The sequence below is a fragment of the Manis javanica genome, chromosome 6 (genome assembly GCF_040802235.1).
Source record: "Manis javanica isolate MJ-LG chromosome 6, MJ_LKY, whole genome shotgun sequence".
In the NCBI taxonomy this organism is placed as follows: domain Eukaryota; kingdom Metazoa; phylum Chordata; class Mammalia; order Pholidota; family Manidae; genus Manis; species Manis javanica.
Genome location: NC_133161.1, coordinates 118442552 through 118467917, shown reverse-complemented (window position 1 = coordinate 118467917; position 25366 = coordinate 118442552). Strand labels below are relative to the sequence as shown.

Genomic DNA, 25366 nt, shown 5'->3' with positions numbered 1-25366 from the left:
CAACATGGAAGAGAACATCCTGAGTCAGGTAGCATGCAGAGGAAATGTGTGTAGGGTTTTAAACTGCATCTATGGACCCACTGGACACTGTGGATAGGGCTGGGACTGGGAAGACTCCCTGAAATTTTATGCACAATTTTAGAAATATTTATATTTCTTTGGAGAAGTCTCATAGCTGCCATATCTCATATATAAATGAGCTCTGTGACTATAGGCACACTAATAACCTCTCTGTGTTCACTGTCTCATTTATAAAGCTACCTAATGTGTCGTTACCTCACTTGTAAAATAAGAGGGTTGGCCTAGGCATTAGATCTCTTAAGATGCTGCAGTTCTAAGTTCTGTAAATTTTCTTAAAACTAGTCTTCACACGATGCATGGTTTAGTAGCAACAGATTGATTATTTACACAAGCTGGCACTGAATAAAGTAGTTCATGTACCTTGCCTCAAACATTTAATCTTCACAATAACCTACTATTATTATTTTACAATGTATTTATCATCACCATCATCAGTACTGTACCTACCAAATTTTAAGTTCAGTGAGGGCAGAAACCTTGTCTGTTTTGTTCACTATACTATATATTGTATTTATCATAGTGCATGGCCATAATAAGGGTTCAATAAAGTCTGTTGAATAATGCATTGAAACAAATGCATAACTAGCAAATACACCCGGAATTAAGCTGGGCCAAATAATATGATCATGGGATTTCATTCCACCTCACTTTCCCGTTCCCTCCTGTTTCCTTAATCTTTTTTTTTTTTTTTGCCTACTTCATCCTCTCATACACCCCATTCCTTCCTCCTGAAAGAGCCCAACTTCCCCCTTAGAATAATCCTCACCCACCACCATTTGCTCCTAGACTGAGCCATACGCTTTATCAAATTATCCTTTGCTCCAGCATTATATTAAGTTTTGATCTTCACTCTCTCACAAACTCTGATATAAAGTTCTCATTATTCAGATTTTAGGAAAACAATCTGATTAAAATAATGGATTCACTCAACCATCCCAAAGACACTCCCAGTTCAAAATGGTCTCTGTAGTTGATGAAATTTTAGAACATTCATAAAAATTTAAATAAGAATACTTACTTACCTTTGCCTATAAAATGCTATTACAATGAGACTCTGTCTTTAAAACGTGTGCTTCACCAACATGCAGCGAGGTTCCTGGCTTGCCAGCCGGCAGCCTAGGCAGCAACGGTGACTTCGGACTTTCAGGGTGCGCATTTGTCTCTCGCTCTGCTCTCCTCCTGTTTAACCCTGACCATGCCTCTGGAGTTCTTTCTGCTCCACACTACATTTGAAATATTGTTGATACTTTCTCAATATCTAGATTTTGCTGACCTTCTGGTTTTAGTTACCTTATCCTGCCAAAGTATTGAAAGACTCAAGAGATATCCATAGGATGGACTGAAATGAGGATGAAAAATTTTCATTCTCACTGTTGGCAGAGTGGCATTAGGTCCTGTTCTGTGTCTTTTTCTTAGGCTTGCTTCCTTCCAGGGGCCTGAATCCCAAGACACCAAGAGAATTATTAATGTCAAAGGAAAGAGGTCTTCTCTTTTCTGTTCCAAGGTCTTAGGTTTGTTGTTCTTTTTAAACATTTCTCCTATAGCTTCATGTGGGTGCTTCTAATCTTTTAGGTCTCAGTTCAGATCTTACACCCACATATCTTCCTTGTCACATCAACAGGAGAGGGTTCCCTCCAGTCATTCTCCATCTACTATTCTCTTTTATTGTCTTTCTAGCTTTTACTGAACTTCAAATAATTTTTATACACATATACTTACTTCCCTATTCACGTATGTTTATGGTTTGTTTCTTCCCACCACCAGGCGAGATCGTGAGGGCAGAGACTCAGCCTGTCTTTGTTGCTGCTGTATCTCAGGGCCCTGGACTGCCCTGGTCTAGCTCACAGCAGGCATTTAATAAACAGCATTACAGCTCATATAGCTCCCAATCCTCCACTCAGACATCTTTGAAAGGAAGAATAGAGATAAACAGCCTGCTGTGCGATCACCACCCACACCTTGACTGTCCTTGGCTCTATATATCAGTCTTTGCTGAGATGGCCAGAACATCAGTGATGGTTGTTCAGAACATTCAACGATTTTTATCTGACCATTTCAAAAGGATGGAATTTCTACACATTTTACAGAGAAAGTGAATGAGGTCCTTTATTCTCCAGCTTTGTTTGAGAATTTAGCTTAGGGGAATAAGGATGAACTGCCCACCGTTATTTTGATTTTTTTCATCAGTTGGTAAGTTTCAGGGGAGCAAAATGAGAACCTGTCAAAGTTGTTATAATTGAGAATCTTGTCCAACTCCTTGGTTCTATTTCTTTTTTCTCTCCTGCTCAACCACTTCTTATTTTACATCTTCTTCCTTAGCTTCTATTTTAAATAATTATCTATAATGCAAAACCCTGATTCATATAGAATTTTAATCTCAATGGAAATCTCAACTGCACCACTTGAAGTTAATTCAAACTGCAGAAATGTACAGTTAAGCAACTGATCTGATAAAACTGCTTTTTTAGTTAGAAAGTATTTATAATGGGTATTAGCACATCTCAACTTGCAAAATTTGTTAATAAGACAAAAAAGGTTTTGAATAGTTTTCAAATGACTTAAATTTTTAGTTTTTGAATTCAATGTATCTTACATTAAACACACACATACACAAAGGTTTTATACTTGTTTTAATGTACAATAAAATGCTGCTACCTTAGATGAAGGAAGTGAATTATGGTCAGAGGTGTGTGTACATGTGCACACCCACACTAATAACTGGGCTGTTTGTACAAGACTGCCAAGTTCACGTGTCATCTGACAGATTAACAATAATGCCAATGCCAATGATAATAAGAGCAGCAAATATTTGAGTAACAAGTTGTAGGCAGAGTAGTTTACAAAGTTGTTTAATTTAATCCTTGTGATTACTTAAATATCAGGCAGAATTATTATCACCATTTTGGAGATGAAAAACACTGAGTTCTGAGCCAGGAAGCAGCAGAGCTGAAATTCATACCCAGGCATGTGGACTTCTCTGCATACCATCCATTTGGGAGCCTTATATTATAACTGGACACTTTTCCAATAATCTGCTTAATGGTCTGCAAACCCTAACAATCCATTCATTCATTTCTCAACAAACTGGATTTGAGGTGGGTAAGCCTAATTTACTCAGACTGTCACATCTTGCTAATTATGCCCTCTGAAGTTTGCCTATTTTCCTCAATGGAGTGAAATTAGGAAAGAAGGCTGAGCAACAGATTACAAAAATGAAATTAGGCAGTTCTTATGAATCATAATTTATCAGGAAAGAGTCAGTTCAGCAAATACTACGTAGCCATGCATTCGGCGCTGTAGAGAATATGCACAGGAATAAGGTACCTGTCTTACCCTTGAACAGTTAGTACCATTGCTGAAAACAAAACAGTCGGCTCGAAGTGGAGTAATGTTTGCTCAGCTCCATGTCACCAAACCAAGACTTAATTATGGTTTTGGCCCCCCAAGAAATGGAATCTTAAACCAGTCAATCAAGAGTCACCTGATCAGCACTAGTCAGGCAACCTGCTTGAGAGACCCCTGCTAAACTTTCAGTAACCAACCCACTATTTTTGCCTCATATGACTTCTTTGTCCCTGCTCCCTTCTGCCTATAAAAGTCTTTCATTTTGTACAGCTCCTCAGAGCTCCTTCCTCTCTGCTAGATTGGGTGCTTCCAGATTCATGAATTATTACATAAAGCCAACAAGATCTTTAAAATTTATTAAGTTGAATTTTGTTTTTTAACACTGTTTATCGGAAAGAGACTACATAAACACACACACACACACACACACACACACACACACAGAGTTAATGATGCTAAGGGTAGGATCATTAGCACCATTATTTATTGACCACTTACTATATATCCAAGGCACAGTGCTAAGTATCATTTTAAAATCTCACACTAGTTCTAATTATTAACTTCATGAAAAGTATATACTTTAGTACTAATAAGCTTGATATTTTAAGGGGAAAGAGAATCTTCATGAAGCATTTCCATCACTATTCCAGCAGGCCAAGCACATTTTGTCCATGAACGATTGAGTATAGATGTATCACTGAACACATTAAAGTGTTAAATGGTGTTTAATATCATACCCTTAGTAACTGGGGAAACCCTATCCAATCTAATAGGAGCTTTACAGCAGACTCTGGTTCTATGTGGTTGTTTTGTTTTGCCCCAGGGGTGCCTGTGATAGGTACAGATTAAATTCTAAGCACATCAAATGAAAATGTAGTATAAGAACCAAAATAAGTGAGCTTGGTATCATTCAGTGGTCTACCACACCTGGCCTGAGTGAAAAATTGACTAAAGATATACACTGGACTTGGTATTCCAAAAACATTATGATCATAAACTGTAGATTTGATTCCAGTGCGGAGGGCTCTTGGGCACGTACTGCTCACAGCCTCAGGCAAAGACTTTGTACACCTGGAGAGTCAGAGAAGTAGGAAGAGGAAGGATAGCCCATGGGAAGCAGAGGCAGGAAAGGTAGATGTGAGAAGGGAGGTGCTTTTGACCTACCCCAACATCTACCTGCCATTTCCAAGAGCACTTTGACTCCTCAGGAACTAACCTAAGTCTCAGATTTCCCTAGCACCTACCATTCCTTAAAGTAGGCACTGCAAAACAGCTGCCTTGAACCGCTTGAGGTTTTGTGGACCTGCATAAGACTTTTAAGAATGATTATTTAGATAACTTAAAGAGAGATAGCCACTTAATCCCGCTCCCTCCCTCTTTGCTTACATCAGACCCACTTTGAGTTTAAAGCCCAATCTCTGTAATACTTGAGTTTATAAACACTACACTAAAGTTTCTCCAAGTAAAGTTAAAACATGAACAAAATTATTTTCCTAATACACTGGTCAATCCAAAAGTGATCTTCTATCCCTGTTGAGCAAGAATCAAAAGAAAGAGTTTTATCAAAAATCCATATAGATCTACAATCTGTATCCACCTGAAGGCTGAGCTCATTCTACCTATGGAATCCAGCCACCAAAGCACTTTGGCCATAGTCAATTGTATTTAGTGCCAGAATCCTACTGAGAGGAAAAGGAACCTGGAGTTATTCTCAGTGAGTGCAGACCAAGAGGCTGGTAGAGAAATACATGCAAGAGTTCTACTATCATTATTTCTAACCCACACAATGGAATGTACTGGTGGAGGTGAACGAATAAATGAGTGTAATGATGCCAAACAGTTCACATCCAAACCTCAGAGGCTGCCCAATATTCTACTTAACACTGGCTAGGAAATGAGTGATGAGCTCACCATCATCCAAAAGACCTCAAACACGAGTATTTATTCTTCCCTAAATCTATAGCTGCACTGCTTTTCCTACAAAAAGGAGTTATTTTGCCTTAAAGGCATTGTATCGGAGTTAGAGTGTTTCTAACTCACTTATGGACCATTCAACTTAGTCATAACCAAAGCTTCACAAAATATTTTAAGGCAAAAAAAAAAAAGATCCTCATTAAACATTTCCTTTACAATTGCAACATGTCAAATCTGAACAATTGAAAACACATGCATCACTGAACACATCAAAGGCAAAGAAATGCAGAAACCCGAGGTTCACACTTCAATTTAAATGCTGAGCAGCACTGCATAGGTTTGCAATAATGTAAATCATGCTTGATGGATTATTTTCAAATTAAAATGGGACCGAGTGTCACTGCATGCTATTTTTTCATTTATAATGTTCTGATGTAGAATTCACTTAGTGTTTAATAAGTCACTATAATGCAAAGAAAAAGATTTAAAAAGCATTTCTAAATTTAACTTGCAAGAGGAAAAAAGACACAAATTGACTCAATTTATGCTACTGTGTTCTATTTTGGCATCCACACTTTGGACACGGATAGAGACAAACTGAATGGGAATGAAAAATGTTGCTGGGAAAACGAAAGGCAATATGCTATGACAGCTGAAGGATTCAGGGATATTTAAGGTAATGGATCGGCAAAATCATCTGAGTGTCTTCTGGGCTAAACCTATGGAACCCAGCATTTCTGTTGTATTTCTCAACAATCTCAATTATCACTGCTTTTTAACTGTTTGTCATCTCCAAAGCTCTAGGAGGTTCAAGAACTTTGTCTTGCTTACTTTTATATCTACTACACTTCTCAGAGTGTCTGATAATGAGCAGGAACTTTATAGTATTTTATTAGTGACCAACTGAATAAACAAGACACATGACTATATGACCCAACAACTAGATTAACTATAATGTGGATTTTGGCTCAAAAAGAGGTTGGGCATTTTCTAACAGAACCATTTAAGATTGGAAATGGCTAGTGAGGTGTTTAATCAGATGTGTGACCACAAATATGCATGCATGCAATGTAGTAAACAGGGTAAGAACTCTTGGGTCCTGAGTTGTGCCTTATGATCTTGAAGATGCTTGCTAATTCTGACTCTATGATTAGGTTAGGCAGGAAAATAAATATGAGTGGGGTTGTAAGAGAAAAAGGCCAGAAAGTCCACTAAAAAGACCCAGAATGAATCAATTGAAGCTCAAAAAGCCAGAAGCAACTTGGCCCCTGGAATGTTTGAATATTGCCCAGGTAAATGAGGGTAGTCAGCATAGCCCATGTCTGTATTATGTTAATCATGCAGACCCAGCTGTAAACAACATAGTTAAAGGAAGAAAAAATTCCATCTTAAAGATTGTATTTCAATACCCAGGAAGTTAAAAATGTAAGATTCTTAATTTACTCTTTAGCAAACAGACAATAACTCAACCCACCTTGGGGGCTGGGCAGGCAGCCTGTTTGATCTGCTCCCACACGTGGACGCCGGATTCCCAGGGAGAAATCAGAGCAGGAAGTTCCTTGTGTTAATTCAAAGTATTCAGTGACCACTCAACAGGTCTGCACCCCCAGCCCTCAGTCACATTCCTAAAGAATCTTTAAAAGTGGGAACCCCCAGCCTTTCCGGGTGCTCCTTTCTCCGGGGTCGCCCGCACTTTCTAAGTGTGTAACCTTTCAATCTTAAACTTACTCTCTCTAACCTTTTAGGGTGCCTCTCCCTGCTGAGGTGGCCATACTTTTTCTCACTTTAAGTAACTTTAAATAAAACTTTTACTCTGCTTCACTGCTGTTTCTCTCCCCTTCAATTCTTTGTTGTGGCAGGGACAAGGACTGAGGAAAATACACGATTCCCCAACAATAATAACATAGCCACTTCTAAAATTTGGGTCACAATTTAGACTAAAGTCATCAGAACTCTACTGCAGCTACATAGACAACTTCTGGAACCAAAAAGTTCAACTCTCACACATGTTCTACTTGGATGTACATTTACCTTGATCAATTGAATCAAAAGAAATATAGTATCTGCTTTCCTATAAATTATTTTACATCTTCTATTTACTATGCCTCTTTTCAAAATGTGTGGGCCCAAGGGTTAACTTAATAAATCCAGAATGGCATTTCTTACTAAAGAAGTCTTTGATTAAAGCCTCTGGCCATATGGTAGGAACAAAGCACTGAAATTAATAAAGTAAGAATTAATAAAGTGTATTCACCCTCACACCACTGCATTTAATCATAGAAAATGATCTCTATACTTCATGAAACCAGTGTCTGCTCTTAATCACAGGGTGGTTAAGCTACTTACCACAAAAGAATAATAGATCTTGAATCCAGGTTTAGCCACAAAGTAATCATCTGACTTGAATGTTATTTTAATTTTGTTTGTTCTTGACGTTATCCTTGGAGGGACTTCCTTGTGTCCGCACCATCGTCCTCTAATAACAGTACTGGTTTCAGATATATCTTCAACTTCCACAAAATCATACCTAGTATCAATTTGACATAAGTAAACAAGTTTTGAGCAAAGTAGACTTTGAAATTCGTATTTTCACTGAGAAAACTAACATATGTGATTTTCATGAGTCACCATACCAAATGAAAATTATAACCCACAGGGATTTTAAAAGGAAAGCTAGTTTTTGGATTAGGTTTTCCAAATTTAAACTTCAGCAATCTATTCTGAAAGATCCCTTATGCTCATTTAGCCATGGCTTTTGCCTTATCAACAAGGAAAATGGGCTACTTTCTGAGCATCCAGTTTATAAAGACTTTTGTAGAAAAACTTGTTAAGTATAATCTACTGTCATATTTCATATGTAGGTCTAATTATATGGCCAAATATTTACTATATGAAGTTTTTCTAACAAATTCCCACTTTGAATTAATTTATCACATTTAGTGCTTCTTTTAGAAAAGAAATGATCTGTATCTATGCAGCATATAGAATCAGCACTCATTACAAAACATAAATGGTAAAAAAACATCATTATCTTCTTTTCTTGGAAGGACTGTATAAAATATGACACCATAATAGAAAGCATAGGACTTTGGGAAGGGATGTGCACTAACCAATAATGCAAATATCTGGGTTGCTTAAACCAGGGTGTGAATGAGCTTAAGACCATGGGTTCACCTTTGGCATTGGTCAGAGAAGCAATGTCAGGGTTGAAGAGGACAGGAAAGGCCTCTTTAGATAGTTTGTATAACCACTGATTCTAAAAGTGTCCCCAAACCATCCCAACTTTCCATCACATAATAGGGCATCTTCAGTGACTGAGTTTACATCTTCTTGCATCATTTATTCTATCTTCAGATACCCAAGATCTTGGAACATTCTGCTTGATGACCTGAACTACCTGCCTTTCAGTTCTGAGCATCAGTGTCCCACTCTCCCATACTACCTCTCCTCAAATGACTTCAGATGCTAAAATCACAGTGCACATGATGTGCGCTCAGGGTGAACAGTGGCAGCAATTTCACGTGCATCTTCTGTTTTTCTGCTGCAGTTGTCAAAAGGAATTAGCCTAAGAAACATCATATTGAGTGTGAAGAAAATCCAAAACGGCTTTCCTGGTCTTGCCCATGCACCACAGGGCTCTTACTGTGCTGGGCAGGGCACTCTAAGGGGCAGGTGAACACAATGACATTGTAACTAAATTTTGCTGACAGTGATTTATGAGATCCTATGTCCTTTGCCTTAGTTTCCTTATGAGCAAAATAAGAAGGCTTATACAATTTTACCAGCTGGATAGCTCTTGGGTTCTGTGTAAATTATTTACTTAACATTTATATGGTGCTTGGAAGGTGAAAAGCACTAACAAAAAATCATTATTCAAGCAATAAAATCCTACAGTGTAAACATCAAGGAAGTTTGGGAACAGATGGTAGGAAATCAATCGTATTTCATTTTCAATGAAATACGTATACATCATATTTACCGCAGGAAGCATGAGTACACTTGACACTTCGTTAATAACAAAAATGGTCACTTATAATTTTAAAAAATACATCGGCATAATTTTTCCTCTGGATCTGAAGCCAGAGAGTATCATTTTGTTTCTTAGGGAGCATTTTCAGACAAGCCTCTTATCTCTTTCCCTGCTTCCTCTCCCCTTTTCCACCTCTTACTCCTCCTCTATGTCCCTCCATAAATGTTGAGGAACAGCTAGAGCTGATGAAAGATCTGCAGAGGAAACTATCCTAACTTCGTCTTCTATTGCCAAGGCCAGGCTGCTGAAATAACTCACTACCAGGATCAAAATCCCAGCTCAGTAGTGGGGAGCCACTTTAACGATCTTGAAAGTATTGTTTTATTTTGTTTTTTCACGATTTCTTTTTCTCCAGCACAGAAAATTAATTCTCCCTTTCAAGGCTGGAAAGACATAAGATCCGCTGGAGTTTATTCTCTTTATAAATATGAACTGAATCTTCCTGCATGTATCTGTCTCTGCTTTCTGGCATACATTACCCTCTGTGGTACTAGAAAGTAATAGTCACTGCTGTTATTCTTGAAAAAATGGAAACATAATAAAAGCTGTCAGCATAATAAACATGCAACAAAGGACAGCTAAATACAAGGCACCTCTTTTTATTATTCAAAGGAAAATAAACGGCTGAAAGGATTGACCAGTTCTGGGGTTCACTGGCAGTCCAGAAACAGGGCATTTAGTAGAGAACAGAGAGGAAAAAAAAAAATCCTCTCCAACTCTTATATATGCTAATTAAATGAATAACAGGCTGTGAGCGGACAATTCAAAGAACAATAGTCAGGGATTTCTCTGATAAATATGCTAAGAAATGAGAAGATTATCAGGCACAGCGTTCATCTTCTACAGCTCACCCAGAAAGTGCAGGAAACAGACCATCCCAGGACAGACAGACCCTGGGGTCGCCATCGTTCCCTTCTCACACATATTCGAGGCCTATGACCATGACTTCAGGGTACGGCCCTGACACCGTCCTTGCCATCAGCCTCTCCCAGTGCTGGGGGAAATGATGACTGTGCATAGGTTACAGTAGCCTGGGTCAGATGCTGGAGCCACACAGGGATGAACACCTGCTTAAGCCCATGGCAGGCTTGGGCCGGAGCTCCCTGATGCCCTGCAGGTGACCTGGAATAGTGGATGCATCTACCTGCTCACCAAGCCTGTTCAAGGCCTGGCCAAAATAGAGGCCCCAGATTTCACTCTTTTTCTGGGAACCATGCAGCCTGGCTCTGATAGTTGAGGAATGAGTTTCTGTGAATTATGCCTGGTTCGTAGGCCCTCTGCAGAGGCAGTCTCTGCTCCAATTTATTTTGTATTGTACCACTGACATAAAGGCTTTTTCCAAAAGAAGAGGCATATCTTGAGCGGGTCTAAAGGGCCAAAAAGGGAAGTCTGATGTGATATTTTAAATCCATCTTTTCCTTCCACCTTGGAATTTACCCTAACATGCGTTTTTTCCCTGCCACTTACCTACAGATATCATTTTCTGCTTCTTCTAATCCAAACTGATTATCGAAGGCTAGCTGTATCCTTGTTTTCTCCTGGGAATGGAGCTGCCATGTCAGAAGCAGGTTTCTGGGGTAGCTGTTCGGGAAGCGGGGACTCTGCACGTGGCCGTTTCCTGTCACCTGGATGGTTTCGTCTCTTCGGTACAAGTCTGTGAGGTGATTGCTCTCTGTTAGTAGTCACAACTTGTAGAAATTAGTATGTTGCTCCAATTACAGGAAAGCAAAAAAAGAACAGTTTAAAACATCACATTTCAAAGCACTTCTTGAAGTTGCATAAAAACGAGACAAAATGGCAGCCTTCTGGTTATACAAACAACATATGTCTTCTATTATCTCCCACTTTCCCCAATTCATTACAAATCTAGACGTGATGATTAATATTTTGTGCTTTGGGAGCTCTTTTAATATCACTTTGACATTAAGGTTAACTATCTCAGACCTCAGGTGTCTTACCTGAGGATTTTAGCCCTGGGCAAATTCACTATGGATTCAGTGACATCGGGGAATGTCAATGGAGGAATGACAATGGAATGTTCTTGGGGTAAAGGGATTTATACCCAGCTTTATTCTCCCTGCAATAGTTCAAGCACTAGAATCACATCTGCATCCAGCAGTCTGTAGGTCTGTAGTCCTCCTCTGTCTCTGCCTCCACCCAGAGTACTGGGCAGAGCTCTTTATAAAGTGACTCAGTCAGTAATAGCTTATTGCCTTTGGGTGTGGAAGCATTAGCCTATCAGCAGGCCAGTTACATTATCAAGGGTCAGGTGAGGATCCTGGCCATAGGAACTTCCATTTCCTACATCAGGTTCACTTAGATTGTAATTAAAATAAACAATCCAAATAGTTCATCCATTCTTCTTCTTTTCCATGTAATACAAATAAATTTTTTCTTACACAGACAGTATAATAGTATATCTTCAGTGACGAGCATAGGAAGTCCTCAATAACTATTGTTGAATAAATGAATGAGTGAAAAACAAGTGAAATGACTCTATTGATGTTTAATGGCAGTTTATTTCTAATGAGACTTTCCAGTACTTTCTTCATCATAAAAATCATGATATTTTTCCTTCATTTTGGTGACTTAAAATAGTCCAATTTTATTATATTTTCTATGTGTTGTATAATAAAGAACTTGATTGGTCTTTGTGCTGGGTTCCAGAGAATGAAATTCTAAGGGTTTAGAAGTGATAGAGTGTCTTTGTTATGCATGGTGGGCACCTGGGACCACATCTGAGTTTATGTTAATGAGGTGATTCACTGTGGGGCCCTAACTAGTGTCAGGATGGGTACTGGCTACCCCAGGAAGATCCACCATGTAATTAGAGCCCTGATATCAGCCTGACTTCCCAACCTCCCTGTAAGTAAGGGGTGTTGGAGATTGAGTCCAATCCCATTGCCAGTGACTCAATAAATCATGCCTGCAGAATGAAACCCCAATACAGACTCTGGTCATGCAGGCTTGGGTAATCTGCCTGGTTGGTGAAATACACTGATGTGCTGGGAGGGTGATGTGGCCTGAGAGCACAGAAGCTTCATTCTTGGGACCCTCCCAGGCCTCACTCTGTCTGTCTCTTTATTTGGATGGTCTTGATTTGTACTCTTTATAGTATAACTTTATAGTAAAATTATAATTGCAACTACAGTGCTTTCTTGATTTCCATAAGTTGTTCTAGCAAACTTTCAAACCTGAGGAGCTAATGGTGAACCCTGAATTCATAGCCAGTTGGTAAGAAGTATGGATAGTCTACTGTGGGGAAAATGGAAGTTATCCTCACCTGACCCTAAACTGCTTGGTGATGTAATTGGCCCACTGCTAGGCTAATGCTTCCACACCTGTTGACAATGAGCTATTATCTACTGAGTCAGTATATAAAGAGCTACACCCAGTGCTCTGGGCAGAGGCAGAGATGGAGGTGGATTATGGGCCTGCAGACTGCTGAATGCAGACATGATTCTACTGCTCAACCTATTGCTGGGAGAATAAAGCTGGGTATGAACCCTTTTATATCAAGAATGTTTCATTGTCATTCCTCAGTCTCACTGAAGCCATAGTGAACTTGCTCAGGGCTGAAACTGTCAGGCAAGACACCTACCCTAGTTGTGTCTAGAGTCTTGTAAGGACTGTGCCCTTAACCTGTAAAAATCTGACCTGGCTCTGGGTAGTTTGTATCAGAATTGCAGCACACAATGGATCCATTTTTCATATTTCCCAGTATCCATAGTTCTTTGCATTTTATATTTTGGTTTTTTGAACCCTGCCATAAGCAGACCTCCAGCCACAGTCTATTTGTGTTCTCCCACAGAGAGTTTACTCTGAGGCCTATAATTCTGTGAGCCTGGGCAGGAAAGCTTAATTTGCTGGTGGAAGCCACTGAAGGGTTGGGCTGCTGAGGGTGGCTGTTAAAGCTTCCAAAATAAGAGAAGGAGGAAGAAGGAATCGGTTTGTGAAATACAAGAGCTTCCTTCCCTTCTACAAGTGTTCTGGTACAATTGGAATTTTGACCTTTTTAAAAAAAATTATTTAGTGTGTAATGTGTTGCCCTTGTCCTGTTACACTTTGTGTGGGAGAGAGAGTTCTAGGAAGAGCACAGGAGCTGCAGGAGCTGCTGGCCACACTCTCTGACTTCAGAGGAGGACAGGAGAGCACCAGCTCTGTAGTCACTTCCCCACCTCCAGCTAGCTCAGCCAGACACAACCTCCTCGCACCAACAAACATTTGTCCCAGCTGACCCATCACTTTTCTCTTGACCTTATGCTGAAAACTTAGCCATGAACATTGCCTGTCTGCTCATTTTGTCATAAGGGGCTGTTGGGAAATGGGTGAAAGCCATTTGCTAGAGAGACAGATGTGAGTTGTTAACTAGTCCACAGTCAGTCAGTCAACAATCATTTACTAAGCACAGAATCTAAACATAATATTCTGCAGTGTTTTCAACAATTTCTAACACTTCAGTAATACTTTCACAACTTATGCCATATTTTCTTACCTGTGAATTACTATCTCTCTAAATAAGTATTTTAATCAAAAGCAAATCTGTAAAATTACTCATATCAATAATGTAAAGTGCTAAATGTACATGCAGTGGCTGCCTGGAGGCACAGGAAGCTACAGGGCTAGTGTGGCGGATGTAAGGTGTGGTGTGGGGTTGTGGTGGGCGGCCTGCTGTGCCCAGTCCAAGCAGGCCCACGGGAGACATGCTAGGGAGCTGGCGTGGGGTGGCTGGAGGTTTCAAAGACAAACTATGGAAATCACTTTCAAAGCCAGGCAAAAGACTCTGTACTTGATAGTGGTGGGAACGGGAAAGGTCTGGCAAGGGTAGAAGACTGGCTGAAAGGAAGATTAGCCTGTTATCACTGGGAAAGGCGCCCTGAAGGAGAGCACCTGCCTAGGAACGTCTCCCCGGGGGGCTGCTAGGGGAACAAGGTTCTGACCAAGAAGAGCAGGTGGCAGTGAGGCTGCATCAGGGAAGAAACCAAAAGGAATTTGTCTGGAAAGGGGCACAAGGGGATGGGCCTGAGGCAGCAGCAGGTGACTCCCAGGCCTGCACCCCGTGTGGTGACACTGACTCACAGTGACTCCGGGAAAAGGGACCTTGACGGGGTGAAAGTCCGGCGGTGATAAGGTGAGGGGGAATTCAAGGGGCGTCGCCAGAGGGCTGCGGGTAGCCTGGAGCCAGGAGAGCGGAACAGACAGGGCCCCGGCTGGGAGACGAGGAGGAGGGCTTGGGAGTCACTGAGCCCTTCGGGGCCACGTTCTGAGACGGGAGGCGGAGGGCTGGGTGCTGGCGGACGTGCCCAGGGAGGGCAGGGGACAGAAGGATTGCCCAGGGGGTTCAGAGGAGTGACGAGTGGGAGGGAAGCTGCCCAGGATGGGGTGACTGCATGGACAGAGTGGTCAGCAGCGTCAAACGGAGAGGCAAGACGGAGGGACAACACACAGAGAAAGGACCACAGAGGTTGGCCACAAGGTAAATCAATGACATCCCCTGAAGGATACTTGTAGAGATTTCTGCAAGGAAGGAAATTCTTTTTTCTAGATCATTAAAGGCTAGATTGTCTTAAAAGTCCTCAAACAGGTTATAAATGAAATGCCAATTATGTTTAAAGAGCTGTGATTGGGGTTGGGAGAGGGAGGGGCTTTCCTTCTTGTGCAGTTTAAGATAAAACTGGTTTTCAGGTTTAGGAATTTACCACAGACTTATGTTGCACTAACTGAACTGGAGACAGTTCCCTTAAAAACAAAGTGCTGCTAAAGCATACATAGTACACAAAGTACATAGGATTAAAAAAGCCACACTTTTATAGTGTTTATTTTGTGCCCGGCATTTTGTTCTAAGCTCTTCGCATTCTTTGTTTATAGGATCTAAAATGTCCTATGCACATGCTTTTAACCAGCACATTGTACTAGCTGTTAAATGAGAAAAATATGAAATACATAATTTTTCACAGGGAATAATTTCTATGTATGTTTATATAGCAAGAATATAAGCTCTTATTTTACATTTTAATACAGAAGGGAGTTTACAGCCTCATAAATAATCTATCTGTGTCCCGTGCCCATATATACTGATACCAATTCACAGAGATAGCTATTATTATCGCCATTTGACAGATGAAAATTCTGAGGCACAAAGAGGTCAGGGAACTTTCTCAGGATTACAGAGCTAGTAAAAGGTGGAGCCAGAATACAAACCCGGGCAATCTCCTCCCAGAGGGGAAACTCTTAACCACTGTGCTGTAGAAGGTATTCTCTTTTTAGTCTGAAATTTGCTAGAGGCAATTTCAGATTCTTTGCTATCTGTAATCAACTTTGACTTTTGAATTACATTGTTTACATATAATTTATAGTTTCATGCCAACTCAGGGCTATTCTTAGCAGAAGAATTATAATGAATTACAGATAGAGAGAGCAACCTACCAGGTTAAACCTGAGGCAACTACCAAGCATATGCAAAGTCACATTGCTGAGTGAAGGCATTTATTCTGGGGTTCCAACATTGGCTAACATATACAGAGCAGTTACATGCCAGGCATTCCACTAAGTGGTCTAAATACTCTTCTTCATTTAATCTTCACAACAACCCTATACAATTAGTAATATCTCCATTTTACAAAAGAAGCTCAGAGTTTATGAAACTTATGACTTCAGGGCACAAAGCTAGTGGTAGAGTTAAGATTTGACCCTAGGCAGTTTATCTTCAGAGCACATACTTTTAACCAGAGCATTGTACTAGCTATTAAACTACAAACATATAAAATTGATAATTTTTCATAGAATAATTTTTATGTTTATATGGCAAGAATGTAATGTCTTATTTTACATTTTAATACAGAAGGGGGTTTACATCCACATAAACACTGAGCTATGCATTTGACATTTTTGAAAAATACAATTAAAAAAAAAAAACCCTAAATGCTATGTTCATTCTGTCCACAACCCTTTAAGCAAATTCAGCTTGCTCCACCCACCAAGTATCTGTCTTTGCAGGATCATGTATCTCTGGGATTCATCCAGAACAATGTTCTCAAAGTGTGCCACCCAGAACAGCATCATTCGTATCAGCAGAGGGCTTGTTAGAATTGCACGTTATTTGGTCCTACCCCAGATATACTGAAGCAGAAATGCTGGGGGTGGAGACACCACTGTTTGTTTTAGTAAGCTCTCCTGGTGATTCTGACATTTCCTAAAGTTTGAGAACTACTGACATCTCATGCTTTAAACTGTTTTCTTATTCTTGACTTCCCAGTTCCTCCAACTCCTGGCTTTGACTCCATACCTCATGTCCGATTCTTCATCTTACCTCCCTGGTTGATGACCTGTATTGGACTCACTTTCCTCTCTTCGAGCTAGGAACATCCTCTAGGACGTCATTTCTTCAACACAATTGTCTACAGTAAGAGGCTATCTACCTCAGTGACTTTGATGTGGAGCAGCTGGGTCCCACACCTTATTTTGCTTTCTCCATTTCTTGGAATAGTCATTACTCATCCCAGTAGATGTATTTGGTAATCCATCATCATATATTATAATGTTTAAGAATAAATGAAATTACTCCAAAACTACTAGAACTAATATCAGAATTCAGCAAAGTTGCAGGATACAAAATTAAGACACAGAAATCTTTGGCTTTCCTATACACCAACAATGAACTAATAGAGAAATCAGGAAAACAGTTCCATTCACAATAGCATCAAAAAGAATAAAATACCTAGGAATAAACCTAACCAAGGAAGTGAAAGACCTATACCCTGAAAACTTTAAGACACTCCTAAGAGAAATTAAAGAGGACACTAACAAATGGAAACTCATCCCATGCTCATGGCTAGGAAGAATTAATATCATCAAAATGGCCATCCTGCCCAAAGCAATATACAGATTCAATGCAATCCCTATCAAATTACCAACAGCATTCTTCAATGAACTGGAACAAATAATTCAAAAATTCATATGGAACCACCAAAGACCCCGAATAGCCAACGCAATCCTGAGAAGGAAGAATAAAGTGGGGGGGATCTCGCTCCCCAAATTCAAGCTCTACTACAAAGCCACAGTAATCAAGATAATCTGGTACTGCCACAAGAACAGAGCCACAGACCAGTGGAACAGCACAGAGACTCCAAACATTAACCCAAACATATATGGCCAATTAATATACGATAAAGGAGCCATGGACATACAATAGAGAAATGATAGTCTCTTCAACAGATGGTGCTGGCAAAACTGGACAGCTACATGTAAGAGAATGAAACTGGATCACTAACCCCATACATGAAAGTAAATTCAAAATGGATCAAAGACCTGAATGTAAGTCATGAAACCATAAAACTCTTAGAAAAAAACATAGGCAAAAGTCTCATGGACATAAACATGAGTGACTTCTTCATGAACATATCTCCCCGGGCAAGGGAAACAAAAAGCAAAAATGGACAAGTGGGACTATATCAAGCTAAAAAGCTTCTGTACAGCAAAGGATGCCATCAATAGAACAAAAAGGAATCCTACAGTATGGGAGAATATATTCATAAATGACAGATCTGATAAAGGGCTGACATCCAAAATATATAAAGAGCTCAGACACCTCAACAAACAAAAAGCAAATAATCCAATTAAAAAATGAGCAGAGGAGCTGAATAGAAAATTCTCTAAAGGAGAAATTCAGATGGCCAACAGACACATGAAAAGATGCTCCACATCACTTGCCATCAGAGAAATGCAAATTAAAACCACAATGAGATATCACCTCACACCAGTAAGGATTGCCATCGAACAGACAATCAACAACAAATGTTGGCGAGGTTGTGGAGAAAGGGGAACCCTCCTACACTGCTGGTGGGGATGTAAATTAGTTCAACCATTGTGGAAAGCAGTATGGAGGTTCCTCAAAAAGCTCAAAATAGAAATACCATTTGACCCAGGAATTCCACTCTAGGAATTTACCCTAAGAATGCAGCACTCCAGTTTGAAAAAGACAGATGCACCCCTATGTTTATCACTGCACTATTTACAATGGCCAAGATATGGAAGCAACCTAAATGTCCATCAGTAGATGAATGGATAAAGAAGATGTGGTACATATACACAATGGAATATTACTCAGCCATAAGAAAAAAACAGATCCTACCATTCACAACAACATGGATGGAGCTAGAGGGTATTATGCTCAGTGAAATAAGCCAGGTGGAGAAAGACAAGTACCAAATGATTTCACTCATATGTGGAGTATAAGAACAAAGGAAAACTGAAGGAACAAAACAGCAGCAGAATCACAGAATTCAAGAATGGACTAATAGTTACCAAAGGGAAAGGGACTGGGGAGGATGGGTGGGAAGGGAGGGACAAGGGCAGGGAAAAAGAAAGGGGGCATTACAATTAGCATGCATAGTGTGGGGGGCACGGGGAGGGCTGTACAACACAGAGAAGACAAGTAGTGATTTTACAGCATCTTACTATGCTGATGAACAGTGACTGTGAAGGGGTATGTGGGGGGGACTTGGTGAAGGGGGGAGCCTAGTAAACATAATGTTCTTCATGTAATTGTAGATTAATGATACCAAAAAAAAGAAAAAAAAAGAATAAATGAAATTACAAATAATGGTAATACATTTTTTCTTTTTCTCAGACCATAATATCATCTGTCACAACATAAGATACAAAAGGTAAATGCCGAGTGGTTAAGGATGAAAATATTTGATCAGTGATTCCACAGCAGAAACAATGATAAAGTGCCACCTCACACAAATTCAGTGGAATAGTACAGACACACTCATTTGCCCCATCATTCCCCATAAAACATTCAAGAGCCTGCAGTATGACCAATGGTCACAAACCCTCTATTCTGAAGCTACAAGCCAAAGGCAAAGAATGCTCACTGAGTAAGAAAATTTCCAACTTGCAAAGGGATTCATTACAAAATTTCACCTGCGAAATGTTTGTTACAGGATTTTACAATATATCATAGAAACATGTTTGCCCAGAATGTAGCTTAGTGATATACAAATCAAACACTCCCACTTCTGCTAAACAACCACAATAAGGCTATGTAATTTCTGCAGGGTGCAACTTAGTTTATAAGCATCCAGTTTTGTAAATCCCTCATAAATATAAGTTGGCCAAAAAGTAGGTAGTAAAAATTATTGCTCTCAACCTATTTTCTCTTTTAAGTTTAATTTTGTTTTGTCACTTTACCAGGTAACAAAACTAACACAGAGATGTTAAAGTGATTTATTGTGACCCAAAATAATGAGAGGCTGGTATATGTAACAGTAGAGTCTTGAATTCAGTGATATCGTATTCTAGTCCTGGTAAATTTCCCCCACTACAGCAGACAGTAGTATTAGACATAACATATCACCTTTCTGGCTTCTGTTTTATAAGCTAATATTTTAGGGGACTACAAAATGTAGCTTTTAAGATTCCTCTCAGGTCCAAATGACATATACTTGATCAATTTTCTTTCAGGGGACAGAACTGCCAGTGGTTTGACCATGACTAAATTATCAATAATGAGAAAATGATGGGACAATGGAATCTGAAATCCAAAATCCTCACTTGGATAAACAGGCAATTTTTCCACCTATAAACAGTTGTATGCTGTCATCTAAAATAATAGGGCAAATGGGTGGTTTCAGTAAGTTGTTCAGATACATATTATTTAGGAAAAACTTTCTTACAAACTGGAAAACTGCCCCTGGCACATAACTAGCCACTTGGCACATGAATTTATGTTGAACAAATTATGGAGGAATTTTAATAATCTTTTTAATGTAGAAGCATTGTATTTTAATTTTTTGCTCTTTTTAAAGCTAAGTAGAAGTTGGTTAGGTACAAGAGATTAAAAACTGAGGATACTCAAAGGTGTTTTAAAATTTATATTAAAGTTTCATAGAAGAGTTAAAAAATTCCTGTGCAGAACATTAACTCCCTGAGGTAAAGGACTCTGCCTTGTTTACCAGTGTGACCCCAGGGCCTTGCTGACCTGGGAACTGGAGACTCTCAAAATACATCTGTTAAATATATACATGGATGGATGGTGTAGATAAAGTGAAGTTTCCTATGGCCAGGATTCTTACCCTGGTCAGCTAGCTCACTACACACGTGGGCAATATGTTGCTATTGACCATATATAAAAAGCTCTGCCCAGTGCTCTGGGTAACACGGTGGCATGCTGCAAGGCTGCAGGAGAGGAGATACGAGACCGGAGTGGTGGCAGCACTGAAGACAGAGACAGAGATGCCTGTGGGGGCAGAGAGGCCCAGAGGCAAGACTGGCTTACTGTGTGCAGACTCGCTCTGAATGGACAGGATTCTAGTGATTGACCTGCAACCATGGGAATAAAGTTGGGTATAAACCCTTTTACCCCAAGAATGTTCCATTGTCATTCCTTGGTCTCAGTGAATCCATAGTGAACTTGCCCAGGGCTGAAACCTGTTGGCAAGACAGATGGTTACTGCAAATAATGCATATTCAGAATTTTTAAAAACTGAAAGGCATTTTGAAGTAAGATAACAAGTAAAAAGCAGTTTTATCAGAAACAAAGTTGAAAAATGCCCAAATATTTTATTCCTAAGAAATTCGATTTTGATTGCAGCCTATGGGCCTGACACTGTGGGAACACATTCAGCATGAACATTAATGGATTATTTTGGGGAGAGTTCCACTGAAATTATTCTGCTTGCAGTCTGGTTAAGATATTCTGAAACAACTACCTCATGTTCTGTACTATTTCCATCAAAATCCATACCACCAGGTTCACCATAGCTAGGCCCTAACACACTTTAAGAAACTGCAACCAAGAAATAAAAAAACAATGCTGGAATAAAAGAGTTTGCTGTATTGGGATTACTCTCAGATCTGTTGAATAACATATGATCAGGTGCCTAACTAGATCCCACAGGATCTCATCCTATGCAACCATCTACTTTAGAACAGCAAGCTCAGCAAGACTAATCAAGAGTCAAGTCTGTGGCTTGCCTAATATATTATTATTATTACTACTAAGCTATCTCAAGTACTCTTTGCACCCTCCCTAAGTGAGTAACAACATAGTGTAGAAAAGTGTCCTAGGATGCAAAATGGTCCCTTCATTGATGAGACACGGTGCAGTGTTTTGTTGAAAGGCAAAAAAAACAAAAACAAAAGATGGAGAATATAAAAGAAAACAGGGTGGGGAGTCCCTGATTTTAAATGAATTGGTCAATTTGCAGAACAGACTCTAAAGTACACAACTGGGATTAAATTGAATTTAATTAGATAATTTCCCATAAATTATCTCCTAACTGAAAAAGCACAGGGTTGGAGTCTCACTGTGTGAACTGCCAAAGGTGAAAATTAGACTTTGTTAACAACGTTACTTTAAAAACCAGTGTGAAAGCATTTTCAACAATTTTTTCCTCAGTGTTTCCTAAGGCATGGAAGCTTGCAATCCATTTACTAAATTCCTCCCTGGACTGTTAATGAGATGATCTTCCTTAAATAATTTTGGTTAATATGTGGCACATGTTCCTGGTGAGAACCAGTCTTCCAAAAGCCCATACCCTCACTCTAAGGACAACAGTCACTGGGGCTCACTCTGCTTTCCAGCAACTCAAGAGCAAAGCTGCTCAAAACATCAGACGTTTATTTAGAATTCTCCAGCAGAGAGTTTTCTAAGAACTCAGAAGAATAAGACAAAACCTTTCTGCTTATGAAGATTTGGGGAGGAGAAAGTTGGTTGGTTGCCTGATTATATATCTTTTTAAAAAAATTACAGTTCCTTTTGCCACAAACAAAAATGTTAATGTTTTACAACAGCCTTTCTCAGAGTAACAATTTTGAGACAATGTTTTTGGAAAGTAATCACTTGCTAATTCCCTAAAATCAAAATTATTCTTCTTTAAGAATCTGAGGCCATAAACAAAGAGAAGAAAAAAGTACCATCAATTCCTTTTGAACATTTACCAGAAATACTCACCAGGAGGGTGGTAATGCCTGAAGAATTGCATTCATACTTATTATTCCTCACTCGCTAGACCTTTTAATGCGCAAGGGTTTGCTGTTACTGCACAACAATGAGCAAGCAGCCCCGCCTTACCCATGGCGGGCCCGTTCCAAGACCCTCGGTGGATGCCTGAAACCGTACTGACTACAGAACCTTATATATGCTGTTTTTTCCTATACATACATACCTATGATCAAGTTTAAGTTCTCAATTAGGCACAGCAAGAGATTAACAACAAAAATAATAAAATATAACAATATATATGCTGATACAAAATTTATGTGAATGTGGTCTCTCTCTTACTGCTCTGCACTCACCTTTTTCTTGTGATGATGTGAGATGATGATAATGCCTATGTGGTGAGATGGCGTGAGGTGAGTGACGCAGGCGTTGTGACTTGTGACGTGTACTAGGCTACCACTAACCATGTACAGGATGTGAAAAAGTGAAAGAAAAACATTCAGAACAGTGGCTGATGGGAAGGGCAATGATGAATGGCATGGTACAAAGTACTACAGAATCAAAGGCTGCTGAAGAGAGATCTTTTCAGCCATTCTAACCCAGAGAACAAGACAACCATAATAACAAAAATATCAGCTTTACCACGGCCAACATAGCTCAGAGACACAGAAGGGTGAGAAGCAAAATAGAAAAATCATACCCGGAAGAACTAGATTTGGCGTTTTTTCCAGAAAACATTTATTACAGGAAAAGCAACATTGTTATAAACATTGTCAATGAAGACTGTTGAAATTATTTTACAGGGTAAGTTTCAGAAGGAAGTAATCAGTACAACAGAGCTGACAAGGGATTGACCAGTGTGGAATAGAGATGATTCTGAAATATCCTAATGACTAAAAACTTGTTTCCTGTGGCAAACAGAGCATTTTCTTAATCTTATTTGGATAAAGGGCTCACCAATTCCTAGAAGAAAACTGATAGTTAATGTAACAATGACATGGCTTACTATTTGTGGTTTATATATACCAATGCTTGTATTTAATATGCACATTCATTATATTTCATATAACATATATAAACACATCAGTATCCTTATGTTTAAAACTATATGGTTTTAGTGCTACATCTAGAGTCATTTTTCAATACATTTCACTGAATTCTACAACACTTTTTCATGTATTAATATTTCAAAACAGGGAAATATTGCTGTTAAAGGTAACTAACTGTCCAGCTGTTATGATGTAGAGCAAGTTGGGACACAGCTGTCATCACAACTTTTGTGTGGGTAAAGTTGGTCATGCTCAGGAGATAGTGATTCATCTGATTTCAACCTCAGGTATTTTCATATGTAATTGTCATTTAAAATGCCTTTATAATGTTTGTACTATGATGCAACACTAAAATAAAGTTTTTGAGCTTATGTAAATGAGTATGAAATGAAAAGTATAAATATAATACAAAATGGAGAAATGATATCTCATCTCTATTCTCTTGTAAAGAAATAATCAAGTGCTTTCCAGGATGAAAGCTGAGATGTATACAAGAAAATAAACTGAATTTTAATTTGTCATTGAGGTTCAAGACAACAAATTTCACTTCCTCTCTTAAACAATAAAATTAAAAGCAATAGAAATCACCATGTATCTCAGAATAGGTCAAGGAAGTATCAAAGTTGTGAGATATTAATGCAGAAGAATTCATGTATTGTTATGGCGATAAACATCTGTCAAAAGCTTCTGGCTTTCAAGAGAACTGTTCACTCTAAATGATAAGTCATTCACATAAAACAAAAATGATCTGATAATAAATTAAAAAGAAAATGCGGATGAATTCTCAGTATTCCCCAATCTTCCTTAAAATTTTTTTAGGCCCTAAAAGTGCTAAAATAAGCCAATCAAGATCACTTACACTGGTTATGAAAAAGATCATGTTACCTTAAAGATATGTATCAATACTGAAGGACAGAAGTGATTTTGAAGACTTTGAGACTCAATTTAAAAAAGGCTTGGACTTGGATACTCCTGGGATAATCAAATAAAAGAGGTTATACTTTTATGGATAAATTCATGCTATTACCATTTTATTAAGAAAGTTTTGTGGATCTCCTTTCAATGCAGATATTCTTTGCCCCGCAAAAGCTATTACTAAATCAATGTTGGTTTTTACAGAGGCTGGTGCTTCAGAATGAAACAAGCCTTTTGTTTTCCTTATCAAATCTCATGCTAACAAATCTCTTTAGGATTGTTATCTGGTCTGGTAAGCCCCCTCCATGGATTCTCCCCTTGCTATTCTGAGCTTGTGTCTATATTAAATGAACAAAAACAGAAATGGTGATGGCATGGGCCCAAACAGAGAGACAGAGGCATGTTTTGGCCATCCACTATATAAACATAGAGTGTTATTAGTCAAGAGAGGTTAGATCATGCTGGCCTAAATCTCAGTGGTTTTAACAACAACATTTTATTTCCCGCTCATACTGCACATCAACTTCTGTTTAGCGGGCCTCTGCTTTAGGTTTCCAGGCCCTAGGACCTGAGCTAACCAGCCGTCACCATGGTAACTTTAACAGTCACAGCGGGGGGGATCCAGGAGCTGTAGTATCACCCAGTGCTTTTTTTAATGCTTCTGTTTACATTTCACAGGCCAAAGCTAATCACATGGCAGCCCTTCCGTTCCATGGGGCGGGTACCAGAAGTAAAGGAGAACCAGAACCCATGGACAGTTTAGTGGCTCATGCTTCACTTGCTTCCCACACATGGAAGTGAAGCTTTGACGAGTCTTTTTGTTGTCCAGTTGGTAGCATGACCCATCCATACACTGAACAACATCTCCCTGTTACTTTACTATCAGCCATTGCAACGGTTGTGGAAGAGAGATGATCAGGAAAGAAATGGTGAGGGGAAAAGGATTCACAGTGATACTCAATGACTATGCAAGAAGAAAAACAGTGCTGAGGGGACAGACAAAATATATTTAAGTGATCTTGAACTTCTTCAGAACTTGTCTGGCTAGAGATGGCAAATAGGTTTTACTCGACATGTACGCTGAAT

The 25366-nt window shown here is 39.2% G+C and overlaps 2 protein-coding genes across 6 annotated transcripts in view; one reads left to right on the top strand and one right to left on the bottom strand.

The window, feature by feature from the left end:
- PDGFD (platelet derived growth factor D) overlaps positions 1 to 25366 on the bottom strand; it is a 232595-nt gene that overhangs the window by 70005 nt on the left and 137224 nt on the right. The window contains exons 2-4 of one of the 5 annotated variants that reach the window (XM_073239358.1): positions 10838 to 11024; positions 7687 to 7867; positions 6815 to 6898 (exon numbers count right to left, since the gene is read on the bottom strand). In XM_073239358.1, coding sequence (XP_073095459.1) covers positions 6815 to 6898; positions 7687 to 7867; positions 10838 to 11024 — 452 coding nt within the window. Of the gene's footprint in view, positions 1 to 6814; positions 6899 to 7686; positions 7868 to 10837; positions 11043 to 25366 lie in introns of all 5 variants that reach the window. The other 4 variants (XM_073239357.1, XM_037026084.2, XM_037026087.2 and 1 more) reach the window with 4 other exon arrangements.
- DDI1 (DNA damage inducible 1 homolog 1) overlaps positions 18987 to 25366 on the top strand; it is a 29772-nt gene continuing 23392 nt past the window's right edge. Inside the window, exon 1 of the mRNA XM_073239359.1 lies at positions 18987 to 25366. This exon is cut by the window's right edge and continues 23392 nt beyond it. The gene's annotated coding sequence lies outside the window, so the exon portion shown is untranslated.